General features: G+C 54.5%; 1 protein-coding gene across 1 annotated transcript in view; it reads left to right on the top strand.

Moving 5' to 3' along the window:
- ZFP92 (ZFP92 zinc finger protein) overlaps positions 1 to 617 on the top strand; it is a 3,235-nt gene extending 2,618 nt beyond the window's left edge. Inside the window, exon 6 of the mRNA XM_007456665.1 lies at positions 9 to 617. Within this exon, the coding sequence (XP_007456727.1) occupies positions 9 to 617 (609 nt within the window). The remainder of the gene's footprint in view (positions 1 to 8) is intronic.
- Positions 618 to 13,508: the final 12,891 nt, after the last annotated feature.

A 13,508-nucleotide genomic window follows, 5' to 3' on the forward strand; every position in this document is an offset into this window, starting at 1 on the left:
GTGGCAAGGCCTTCAGCCGGAGCTCCAACCTCATCGAGCACCAGCGCACACACAGCGGCGAGAAGCCCTACACGTGCAGCCAGTGCCTGAAAGCCTTCAAGGGCATCTCCCAGCTCATTCACCACCAGCGCATCCACAGTGGGGAGAAGCCATTCGAGTGCAAGGAGTGTGGGAAGGCCTTCCGGGGGCGCTCGGGCCTCAGCCAGCACCGGCGGGTGCACAGTGGCGAGAAGCCCTATGAGTGCAGCGAGTGTGGGAAGACCTTCAGCCGGCGATCCAACCTCTTCAAGCACCAGGTGGTGCACAGCGAGGAGAGACCCTACAAGTGTCAAGACTGCAGGAGGGCATTCCGCAGCGGCTCCGTCCTCCTGGAGCACCAGCGCACCCACGGCAGCCTGCGGCCTAGCGCCTGCGGCCACTGCGGCCAGGCTTCCAAAGGGAAACCGCAGCTCGGCCGGAAGCCGAAAACTCACCGCAGAAGGAAGCTCTCGGAGGGAAGCAACTCAGAAAAGGCGCCAGCCTCCCTGGCCCTCTGGAGAGCCACTGAAGAGCCCCGCCCCGAAGACGAGAAACTCTGTCCAGCCTCCGCCCATGCCACCGCCCCCAGCTCCTTCTGACGGGGTGCACAGTGGGAGGCTTTAAAATGAGGCCCACGCTCCCCACCTCATCCCCCTCCCTTTGCTCGTTGATGATGCTGTGGTTGAAGCATCTAGTGCGCCGCAGGCAGACGGGCCCCTGCGCCCGTGCCGGCTCCTGTGCGGTGCGCACGGGTGTGTGTGTGCCGCCAAGGTGCACGCACATTTGTATTCCACCCTGGAGCCGCTGAAACTGCTCTTTTTGCCCCATGTGCCTGGGGCCTGAGTGCTGTTGGTGGGAGGGAGCGGGTGCCTTGAATTAGGGAGGAGTGGGGGCCGTCACTTCACCCAAAGACTTGTTAGCGTTTCCAGGTAGAAGACACGAAAAGCACTTTAATCCTTTAATAGCTTAATAGTGGGAGGGACCTGAGGGCATTCAAAATTTGTGGGCTCCACAGCGAGGCTGTGGCTGGACTGTGACATCACCTAAAATTCATCAAGAAATGGTCTGACAAAGGACTCAGGCAACTGCACGTGCCCGCGTCAGCAGCCCCTGGAGAGTGGCGTCTCCTCGGCAGGAAGGCACAGGACAGCTTGCTTCTGGGAGGAGCGGCCCCAGACCCCATCTTCTGGGAGCTCAGGGGATTCTGCCAGATGGCTGGCCTGGGCCCTACGGAGAGGCTGAGGCCTGGAGACTCTCGGCTTCTCCGCCCCAAGAGAGGAGCCCTTTGGCTCTGGTCCCTCCCAGCTGCCACCAGCTGCCCTGCTGCCTTTGGTCTCCTCCCGGCACCCTGAGCCCCTGAGCTCACCCCACCTGCTGCCTTCAGACCCTGCCTGCAAAGGCCGCACTGGCCTCTCTGCCCCTTCTCTCCACCCTCAGTGCCTAAAGCTCCAAAGTTAGCTGCTCCCCCTGCAGCAGCCGTCCCTTGTGGCTGGTGCCAAATCAGGAGGAAAGCGGCCGGCTTAGGAATTTGCACAGAGCGTGCCCAGTAATGGCTCTCTCTCCTCAGCTCTCTTTCATGTGACATTTCTTAAAATATTAGAGGTTCAGTTGCTTTGAATGTTTTTGCCTTCGGGGGTAATGTAAGTCAAAAATAGAGATTTTTGCCATATGGAAGCGTCAGGTAATCACTCCTTAAATAAGAATCTGTCCAGCTCTCTGTGAAGGCCTCAGGCAGGAGAGAGGGGGCCACCCCAGGCCTGACACCAGTTAGTGTGCTGGCCCCTCTTCTCACTCCCCCGCCCCCCCCGCCTTAGCCCCGTAGGGACACGGTGGACTCTTTACTGCAGGCCATGGGAGACTCTCCAGGGAGACCTCGTGCTGCCGGGGGGGCAGCTGCTGGCAGGTTCCACCCTGTCCTGCTCACACTGTCCCCAGAGCTGGGACCAGGAGCTCTGCCACTTGCCATTCTCAGCCTGGCGTCCCAGTTGGCTCGCCACCTCCTTCCAGTCCCCTTCACCACCGCCACAGGCTGCCCAAGGGCAGGTGGATGTGATGGAGGCCCCCCACTGGGCCTTTGCGAAGAGCTCACTTTCCCTGCCAGACAGGGGAGGGCCAGACACCTGTTATCAGGAGGGTGTGGGAAAGCCTGGAAATACAGGGCTCCTTCTGCGCATGCTGCTTGGAGCTCCAACTGCTAGGACAACTCCAGAGGTGAGAGAGATAGAGATCGAGGAGTTTTATATAGATAGAGAAGTTTTATATAGATATATTAAAATGACTGTACACACTTGTGACTTACGGAAAGTTCCAGAGTTGTAACTTGCTCTTGTCTCATAGCCTCCTTGTGCTCTGCGTGTCACGTTTTCTTTGAGCCCAGAGCTTGGCTCTTAGTAAATACTTGTGAAATGAGTGTTGCCCCCTTAGCACATTGAACTCAGGTTCTAGACCACAGTCGGCTCCAGCCTTACCTTGTGGCAGTGGAAAGTATCTGCAACCTTGGTAAGGTAGCTGGGAAGCATGTGTTTATATGAGGTGCCCACAATGTTTGCTCAGCCGGCAGGGCTTCAGTAAACCAGTCCCCACGCAGGGCAGGGGACGGTGCCTGAGGCCTTGTGCTTGGGCTCCGGTCTCTTTTTTGTTCAGCCGGGGCTGCCTAGGATTGGGGCAACAATTGCTACGTGACAGGCCCCGGTAAGAGCATAGATCCGTGCGCACTGCTGCCCATTTCCATCACTCTAGGAAGTGAACAGTTTCGCTCTTATGGGCCAGTCAGTAACCAACTTTTAATAAAGAAGAGTTGTATCTCCCCAGCATAGCATCATCCCATTGGTTCTACTGGATAAGCTAACTCGATTTTTAACGTGAGTGCCTTTTTTTCACCTTGGACCCACCCAGAGATGACTAGATACTGGGGGCGGGGGTTGTGATGTCCAGTGCTTTCAACAGAAAGTGGACTTGCCGGGAGAGATGCCAGGCACCTGCACTCCGGTCTCGGAGTGCCCTGAAAGGCTCCAAGGTCTCCAAATGCTTACCCAGATACATGACATTTATAATAGTAATGCATCTTTGGTTTGTCCGTTCTGCATCTAACCTCACTCCTGATCATTAGATGTTTACTCTGATGCAGTTTTTTTTTTTGTTTTTTGGGGTTTCTTTTGCGGTACGCGGGCCTCTCACTGCTGTGGCCTCTCCCGCTGTGGAGCACAGGCTCCGGATGCGCAGGCTCAGCGGCCATGGCTCACGGGCCCAGTCGCTCCGCGGCATGTGGGATCTTCCCGGACCGGGGCACGAACCCGTGTCCCCGTGTCCCCTGCATCGGCAGGCGGACTCTCAACCACTGCGCCACCAGGGAAGCCCCTGATGCAGTTCTCAGTATCATTTTCTTTTAGATGTGGTCATCAATCAGATGTGCAACAGGATCTGAACGGGTGTCGTGTGGAATCAGCCAGAGAGTGTCTGGAGAGGATGCTTGCATTTTTCCCTCTACAGTGCCTTGAAATAGGTCTCCCACCAGGCAGGGTGGGGGACTGTGATGTGGCCCACACTTGCTTTCTGACGACGACTGGAGTATAAAAGCTGAGACTCTTGGGGGGTGTCCTGTCTGTTTTCCAGGCCCCCCACCACCACCACCACAACGTCCCTGGATGCCAGCCCCTTCACACTCCCGCTCCAGAGATGAACTTGCAGGACGCTGGACCAGCCCATAGCACATCATTTGCTCTTTGAAACTTTGGACACTTTTCAAGAGCTGTTTAAGTGCCGTGGAGTATCTTCACGTAACTGTTAAACTGTCCCAACTGAATTCATTTACTTTGGGTGCAGACAAATAAGGAAGGTCTGGGTGTTGGCCTTGAACGGCACCCTCTGGTGGAGACGGCATCTATTGCGGTTTGAAGTAACGGCTAGCAGTTGGGTGAAAGGTCTCAGGAAAGGCCGCTGACCTAGACGTGGGGGGAAGACGAGAGAGCATGTCTGGGCGCCCCTTGGCCCCTGCAAAGGGAAGGTGGGAACCCTTGAAGTGGAGCTGCACGGGGACCAAGGGCAGCCACCCTGAAACAGCATGGATGGTGTCTTACAACCTTTGCTTAGATTGCCTGCAAGACTTGCTCTGCTTTGTGAAGCTGCCAGGACCCCCCACACACACACTCCCTTCCTCAGCGGCAGGACACAGTGGCTTTCAGTTGGGGCTGCTAAGTCTGCGCCTGGTTAGGTAGCAAGGGGTAACACGCCGTCTCTGGAGGTCAGGGTAGGACTAAGTAGCAGGTGAACTCTCAGGACAGGAAGCAGAGGTCGAGGGACTTCCAGTGGGTTGGAGTAAAGCACAGGGAGCGTGTGGTGCTTTCAGGAACCCTAGAAGGGCAGAGGGCTTTCTGTAGGGCAGTCATAGGGTAAAAGGTCATTAGAACCAGAGGGCAGAGAGCCAGGGATGCCAGATAAAGAAGTTTGGTCTCTAGCTGGTTCCTGAGGAGAAGCAATTCTTTAAAAAACATGAAAGAATTATTCTAAGATCAAGGAGGAAAAAAGTTGACGCAGATGATAACTGCTGGAGTGTGTGAATTTACACATGGATGACCACCAAGTATGCACACTAGAGTCACCTAGACAGCTCTGATGCTCACTGGGTGTTCACCCATGGGAATGAATGGCGGCAGCCCACCACTCATGATGCTTTGACATGAGCAGCCTCAAATGGCACTTTGGGGAACTCCCACCCCGCCCCACATAACTCTCACTTGCCCTGGTAGTTATGACAAATATCTGGAAAACTTAGGTCGTTTTCTCTTATGCTAGCCTCAGTGTGTGCATGACTTCACAACACAGGGGCCCTCCAGGATTCGAAGGTTGCTGATTCTTATCTTTCTTGACAGCCTTATAGACGTATAATTGGTGTACAAGAAACTTCACATATTTAAATTGTACAATTGGATGAGTTTTGACGGGTATCCACCTGTAAAACCATCACAGCAATGAAGACGGTAAACATACGCCCATCACCCTGGAAAGTTGCCTTGTCCCCGGGGTGCGCCCTCCTTCCTGCGCCTTCCTCCCCCCACCCTGTCCCCACAACCACTGCCCTTTCTATCAGTACACATTAGTTTGCCTTTCCTAGAATTCTTGTTAATGGAATCATGCGGTATGCACTCTTCTTGCCTGGCCTCTTAGTATAATGATTTTGAAGTTCATCCAGGGTGTCGTGTGTATATCAATCCTTCATTTTCTATTGCTGAGTACTATTCCATTGTGTGGATGGACCACAATGCCTGTTGATGGACATTTGGGTTGTTTCCAGGTTTTGGCCTTCACAAATAAAGCTGCTGTGAACATTTGTGTGCAAGTTTTTGTGTGGACAGATGTTTTCCTTTCTCTTGGGTATATAGCTAGGAGTGGAATTGCTGGGTCACATGGTAACTCTATGTTCAACTGTTTTCCAAAGCAGTCGCATCATGCTACCTTCGCACCAGCAGTGTATGAGGGGTCCAGTTTTCCATGTCGTCTGCAACACTTGTTTTTGTCCATCTTTTTGATTCTAGGCCTCCTGGTGGGTGTGAAGTGGTGTCACGTTGCTTTTGATTTGCATTTTCCCTGATGACTAATGATGTTGAGCAGCTTTTAGCGTCCTTGTCAGCCACACTCATATCTTCCTGGGCGATGTGTCCGTTCAAATCTTTCGCCTCTTCATCTGTGTCTGTGTCTCCTCTCCTGTCTCCTGTAAGGATATCTGTCATTGGATTTGGGACACACCCAGCTAATCCAGGAGGACCTCATCTCAAGATTTGTCATATATCTGCAGAGACCCTTTCTCCAAATAAGGTCACATTCACGGAGTCCAGGTATTAGGACATGGAGGCCCCCATTTAGAGACAGGAACATTCCGAAACCCAGGGAGCTGGGGAGGGATGGGGGCAGTGTGCAGGGGCAGCGTGTAGGGTCAGAGGCCATGACGAGAAGAGGATATGCCAGGCATCTAGGCCAGGGTTCCAAGTAGCAGGAGCTGTATCATAGCTGGCGCTCACTGCCCAGCTGCTATGTGCCCAGCCCTGGGTGCGATCCAGCCTCCTGGCACCACTGTACTGTTTCCATTTTACAGAGGAGGAAACTGAGGTTGACCTGTGAGGTAATTCTTCTGGTCACAGAGTTGGGGAACAGTGTGGGTAGGGGCAGGGCCCAGCACCCAGGCTCTCCCACGGCAAAATCTGCTCACATCACCAAGAGCCGAGGCTCCCTCCCGACTGCTGGGTCCCTCTCATCACCACCGTGGGGCCCGGGCCACGGTAAGCACGTGTGAGGGGAAAGGTTGATTCCTTGCTTTTTCTCCTCTTTCTCCACGAGCAGGATTTCCAGGTTCTCTACCTGACGTGCCCTGGCGGGCAGGTGAGATGCTCCATGTACCCAAGCTTCCAGGGTCAGGGAGTGAGTGAGCACAGAGCTTCCAGCTTTCCAGCCTCCTCCTGCCTCCCTCCGCCTGGCCCGCTGGCCCATCCTCCCCAGCCGCCGTCACCAGCCATCCTTCTGCGGGGCTGGGCCTCGGGGGCTGCCCGGTCCTCGTGCCCGCACGCCCCGCGGGCTCTTTGCCACGTGGTTTCCAGCCTGGAGCAGCTAAAACAACCAGCCACGCCCTGCCCCCACCCCGCCCCACACCTCGGCCGACACGGATGGGGTCCGCTGACCACTTTGGGTGACGGCTCCGCGCTAGGCCTTTCTAGAGACGACCCATCCTGTCCCGGGAAGGCTTACTGCAGGCTTGCCGAGAGCACTTCCTTTCCCCAGAGCCCCAGTTGTGCTAAGCTTGGTGACCGTGAGAAGCGACAATCCACAGTGTGCTCAGGACGCCGAGCCCTTCACCAAGCAGGGAGCTGCCCTTGTGAGGGAGAGGCCACGCAACTCATCAGACTTCCCAGTGTCCCCGGAGAGGCGGGTCTGGTGGGGCAGCACCTGAGGGTCCACAGGGCGGCCGAGGGGGAACGTTGTGCAGCCTTCTGCCGGAGCTCCCCCATCACCCGCCCAACGAGTCCACAGGCTGGAGGCCTCTGAGGGCCTGAGGGCCGGTGCAGGGCTGCAGGAGCCTTGCAGGCCGAGACTGGCAGTGGAGAGACTAGCAAAGCTTCAGCCGAGCTGCTGGAAGGAAACCTTTCTCACCTCCCTTTCCTTAGAGCTCTGAGGTGAGCCACCGCCCCCTTCGTGAATCAGGGAGATGATTTACATACATCTCAAATGGCCACTTGAGATGTATGTCAATCTTTGTAAACCTAAATAAGCCTCCCGCCAGCCTTACAGCCCAGGAAGGCTCTCCTTCAGAGCCCCGGCACCACCTCCTTGAAATGCAAACCTTCAGGAAGGTACCCTAGCTCCCCTCCAGGCCAAGAGAAAGCTTTCACTGTCCTGAGGATAAAGGGCAATTCACCGGCACTGAGGGCCACCCTGACTACCAGGAGAACGTGCCCTGAGCTAGGACGGGCGATCTCAGGAGGTACTGCCTGGCTGGATAAAAGGCTGAGGTTTCCTTCTGGCCTTGCGATCTCATGAGTGGCGGCCTGAGATGGGCATGGCAGGCAGTTGGGTTTAATGCTTATTCAGTAGTGAAGCCGTTTGCTTTCTTTTCCGCTTTCGTGGAGAGGACTCTGGGTGGGCAGTGTCCACGGAGAGGGGGCCTAAGTGGGAGGACGTGGATCTGAGGTCTGGGGCAAGGACCGATGCCAGGCAGAGCTGGGCCCACGGAGGTGCGGGGCCCCGCCCTCCCCTCCTGGCCTCCCTGGGACCGTGGTGACTGTCACAGCTCACCCCTCGTCTACACAGTGGGTGGGCTCACCAAGCTCCGAACCAGAGTGGGTGCCTGAGGCCTAGGCATTGCCAAGCGAACATTCCTAAAATCCCAGGAAAACAAGAACCTCTTAGAAGCTCCCGAACAGAAAGAACCAGCCACAGCAGAAATGGATTGTCGACTGAAAAAAAAACAACAAAAAAACCCACAACCTAAAAGTTGAGAATTACGTTTTATTTGTGGGCATTACTGAGGACTGTGGCCCGGGAGACAGGCCTTCAGAGAGCTCTGAGGAACTGTTCCAAAGAGGTAAAGGAGGAGCCACGATATACAGGAAGTTTTGCTTTAAAAAACAAACAAACAAAAAACATGTAGTCAAACATCAAAAGATTACTGCCAATCACAAAACCCAGCCGGCTCAAGTTAACGACGTGCTTTTCTATGTATGGGGAGATTCAAGAGTCTGGGCTCACTGAAATCATTCCCTTGATATGCATCTTAACTATCTGGGGTCAGTATCCTGTTTTTCTCCATCCTGAATTCCCCTCAGGACACTCCGTCGGGAGGGGGGCAACTCTGGAAGCTGGAATCTGGAGACATGTGCAGGTCAGGGGCGCTGCAGCCGGTGGGTCCTGTTCCCAGCCACAGCCACTCACCCAGCAGGGAAAAGAGAGTGAGGACGCAGGAACTGCCTAGCACACCTCACAGGACAGAGGCCTCAGGCAAGAAGAGGAGTTAAGGAATCAGTGGTGGGCGGTCACTTTACAAAGTGTGCGGGTCCATCTCCACGGATGAGGTCATTGTGCTGGAGGGTTTCTGTGTCAAGCTGGCTAGGCTAGGGTTCTCAGTGTTCAGTCAAACATCCATGTAGACGTCACTGTGAAGGGATTTTTTAGGTGAGATTAACAGGGAAATCAGTAGGCTTTGAACAAAGCAGATCGCTCTCCATAATGTGGGCGGGCTGCGTGCAATCAGCTGAAGGCCTTATGACAAAATACTGAGGTCATCCAAAGAGGAAGGGATTCTGCCTCCAGGTGGCCTTTGGACCACAGCTGCATAAGCTGATTCCATACACACACACGCGCATACACATGCACACACACACACACACACGCACATCTGTAGATGTCCTACTGGCCCTGTTTCTCAAGACCTCAGCATGTGGCCTTCTTTGCAGACCAGGATTCACAGAGGTGGTCAAGTACAGAAGAGGTAAGGTGGGCCCTAATCCAATAGGACTGGGCCTTTATAAGAAAGGGAAATTTCTTTCCGATTTGTGGTACTTTGTTACAACTGCCCTAGAAAACTAATGAAGCCCCCCCCCAAAAAACCTTAAGCAACATACCCTCAGACCATTATCCAAAACAATTAGAGGGCTTCCCTGGTGGCGCAGTGGTTGAGAGTCCGCCTGTCGATGCAGGGGACACGGGTTCGTGCCCCGGTCCGGGAAGATTCCCACATGCCGCGGAGCGGCTGGCCCCGTGAGCCACGGCCGCTGAGCCTGTGCTCCGCAACGGGAGAGGCCACAACAGTGAGAGGCCCGTGTACCACCCCCCCCCAAAAAAGGAGAGAGAGAACCAAGAGCACCACAGCTCTAGACATGTGAGTGAAGACGCCATCTTGGAAGTGGATCCTCCAGCCCCAGCCATCCCAGCAGATGCCATGGGAACCAGCTGAGCCCTTCCTGTATTCCTGGCCCACACAAACATGAAGAATAAAAAATGTTTGCTTTAAGCCACCAAATTTTGGGAGTAGTTGGTTATGTAGCAATAGTTAACCAGAACAACTGGGAATCTACTGAAAGCTTCTTAAGATGTATTTGTAAAATCAACCTTGCTTTCTACTTCAGCTTCAGTAGAGCATCTGGATAAATAATAAAACAATTATTAAAAAAAAAAAAAATTAGAAATACACAATAAAAATGACCACAAAGTCTCAACAACTTGGAAATTAAGACAAACTCTACTATGCAAGCAGTAGATGGGTGAGGAAATGAAAACTGAAATTAGAAAGCATCTCCTAATGCAAAGCAAAGAGGAACATTTAATGGCAAACCTACGGGATGCAGGAAAATCTCATTCAGGGCAAAACTGCAGCCTTTGAGTGCCTTAGTTATTCAAGATGGAAGCTGACAAAGGAGGTTAGTGCTTCTCTTAAGAAATTAGGAAGAAAAGAACAAAAAGTGACCCAAAAGAAGATAGACAGATGGGATTCATAAAGATATGAGCTGAAGTCCTGCGCACACGGTGCCTCATGGCCTGCGGCTCCCCAAGGAAGCACGTCTCCAGGCTCTGCTGCTCCAGGCTTCTGCATGGCCTGGTCCAGATTCTGTCCTCGTCACCTTGTCCCTCTGCCTGGATCGTTCTGTTTTCAATCAGGTATGCTCCTGATCACAGCTTCGTCCCCACTGGCAGACACGGATGTGGCTTGTGAGCCAGTGACGCTTCTTGACAAGGGGCAGGTGGCCGGCCAGGGCGAGCTGGAGCAGTGGAGTTGACTCTTTGGGTCTGGCCCTGACGTGCAGCGTAGTCACCGTGAGTCCCCTCAAAGTGCTGGGTTTCAAGAGCTCAGTCTACTGCACAGCCACGTTCAGCGGCATGGATACATGAGGTCCCTCCCCCCATTCACCGGCCCAGGGACACGAGGTGGCGATGACTAGAGCTGCCATGAGCAGAGGTGTACGAGTCTTTGTGTGGATGCATGAATTCATTTCTCTTGGGTAAATAAATACCCAGGAGTGGAATCATTGGGTCAGTATGGTAGGTGCATGTTTAACATCTTAAGACCCAGCCAAACTGCCTTCCTAAGGGTCTGTCCTGTCTCCCATCCCCACCAGCACTCAGTATGGCCAGTCTTTTGTATTTTAGCCATCCCAATAGATGTTAAAAGTTCGGGAATTTTGAGAGTTGATTGTTAAACACTGCCATGATTAAAAATTAAATTGTATAACCTTTCATTTAAATTGTATTAAAAAACCAAGGAGATACTCAAAATTCATCATGTCTTATTTCCCCCCTCGTACCCATGTCACAGTGCACCACCCAGAATCTCTTCTCAACCACATGTTCAGTGATGTCACATGAGTAGCCTGAACGTGGCCTGGTGGGAGTATTTACCCCACAGGAATCAGCACAGCCTACAAACCAGGGCTTCATCTGTTATTGTTCAGTTGATTGTGTAGACTTGAGTCTGTAGTAACTACATTGTGAATAGCAAAAAAAAAAAAAAAAAGAAAGAAAGAAAGAAAAGGAAAAACTTCCAATATCAAAAACTACTATCCAGGGCTTCCCTGGTGGCGCAGTGGTTGGGAGTCCGCCTGCCGATGCAGGGGACACGGGTTCGTGCCCCGGTCCGGGAAGATCCCACATCTTTTCCCAACTATTAGCAGAGGTGGTTGTTTTGCTTTCCCTGAAAAGGACAAAGGTATGTTAATCAAAAAAAAAAAAAAAAAAAAAAAAAAAGAAAACTACTATCCAGTTCGGCAGAGGTTTTGCTCATATCACCAAGGAACATGCGAGGTTCCGGCACACACCTTTGTTGTTTCAGTTTTGTCTTAGTAAGATCAGTGAAAATACCAACCAGTGTTTATGTGGGAACCGCACTCAGCCATCAGTTGCCACCGTGGGTCAGGTACAAATACAACAGTTTGTCAAGTCAACTGAAGGCATTTTGGTGAGACTCAACTGGCCATATGGAATTTAGAAACAGTGTATCGTATATTTTATTGTATATTTTATATAAATTGTAGATTTTATTTGTAAACTGTGTGCTTGCATCCTTTATGTCAGTACAGTTTATAATAAACTTACATACGTCTGTATGTATCCGGATGTATCTGTGCGCATGCGTACAGAGACAGACACAGAGAGACACAGAAATAAATACACCCCACACACGTGTGCGCACGCATGCACACACACATAAATAGGCTTCCGTTTACTTGTCACCATGTATCAGCACATCACAGCTTTCAGACAGCAGAGGGGCAGGTCCCAGCCTGTCTTCTCGGCGCAGAAAGCACACGGCTTGGCCTGGCCAGTCAGAGCATGGGCTTGGGGAGGGCACCTGAGGCCAGGAGAGCGGGAACTGGTGAGGGAGTAGCACCTGGGCCCTCAAAAGGTGAAAGGGCACAAAACCCGAGACCACAGCGGCAGTGGCCACAGATCAGGCCTTCGACCCGCCCACTCGGGCCTGGAGAGGCCCTCTTGGCCTCAACCGCTCATTGAGTCGGTGGCCGGGAGACTGCCCAGTCAGATAAAGGAAGCGGGCCCTGCCCAGGCACCAGGGGATCTGAGGGGCCCTGGCCGCCTGCATCCTCACGGCACCCCTCTCTCTCGGTTCCACCTGCCACAGGCTCCTGGACCAAGGCCCCGCCCTGGCCCTCTCCTGGGTGGGTGCTCTCCTGGGGCAGGGGGCAGTGCACAAACCACACTCCCAAACTGTTCCCTGTGGATCTTTCCCTTATGGCGCACCTGCCCCACCCCTGCCAGCCTGTGTCCTGGCCACACCAGTCTGCCACCTTGCACACTGCAGTGGCTCTAGTCACTCTGACCCACTCAGTGTTCCCGGACAGCCCGGCTGGCTCAAAGCTCAAGGCTTTGCTCATGTGAGTCACTCCCGGTCATGGCTGCCCCACCCCACCCCCGCCCCTTCTCACCTGCTCTCTGCGTCCTGGACAGCCCTCCCCTGCCTTGCCCCATCCTTTGGTGACACAGGTGGGGCCCCAGAGACAGGTTAGCCGGCTCCCCAGCTGAGGCGGCTGCCAAGAAGCTGACCTCGCACAGAGCAGCCTCGCGGCCCTCCTCGGGCTGTGCCACAAGGCACACGGGGCCCAGAACGAGCTCCTTCCAAGCTGTCGCCCTCAATGCGCCAGCCAGCCACCTCTCCTACACGCTCTGGGTCACCTGGAGCGCGGGGCAGCCTGGAGCCCCCGTGGTACCCACCCCTCATGCTTGACGTGTGCCTTTCAGGCCCTTCCCCAGCACCTCTGCCCTCCCCGCGGACCAACCGTATCATTTCACCCTCCTGCCACTCGCAGAGCTGGGACAGGGGCTCCAGGAAAGGAAGGAGTGGGGCTTTGCTCCCGGAGGCCGGGCCTGCAGCTCCCTCTTCCCTCTGTCTCCTCGACACAGATTTGGGCCACACAGATGTCCCTTAGGTCCTGCTCGCTGATTTCTTAGGTCTCTGGGGTGACAAGGCAGGGAAGGGGTGATCATCGATGGCACAGCAGGAGACCAGCCAGGGCAGAGGCCCGTGGCTTGAGGTCCACAACCTCAGCCTGTCGGCCCCTTGGACCAGGCTGTGAACGCTGACGGCTCCCCGACCAGGCTCACCGCAGAGATAGGCCACGAGGGGGCAGCCCTGGGGCGCTGTGCTCGTGCCCCTGGCCTGGCTCCCTCCTGGCCCACTCCGGGCAGGGCGTAGGGAGGAGAGAGAGTGAAAGCCAGCTGGTGAGCAGCTGCCAACGTTTACTGCAAGACGGGGTGGAGGGTGGGCGCCAGCGGCAACAACCTCCACCGGGGCACGGGCCAGGGGAGGGGCCGGGAGAAGGCTCTAGGGCTGAGGGGCAGGTCAGGCCAGGGCCAGGGGAAAGCCTGGCAGGCGCACAGGCCCGCCAGGACGGGCAGCAAGGCACTGGCCCAGGTCCAGCTCCAGGCCACACGGCCCGGCTGAACGGCAGAGGCTGGCACTGCCCTGCTGCAGGGAGTGCGCCTCGTCACCCTGGGCAGCA

Source organism: Lipotes vexillifer, unplaced genomic scaffold (assembly GCF_000442215.2).
Source record: "Lipotes vexillifer unplaced genomic scaffold, Lipotes_vexillifer_v1.1 scaffold899, whole genome shotgun sequence".
Taxonomy (NCBI): Eukaryota; Metazoa; Chordata; class Mammalia; order Artiodactyla; family Lipotidae; genus Lipotes; species Lipotes vexillifer.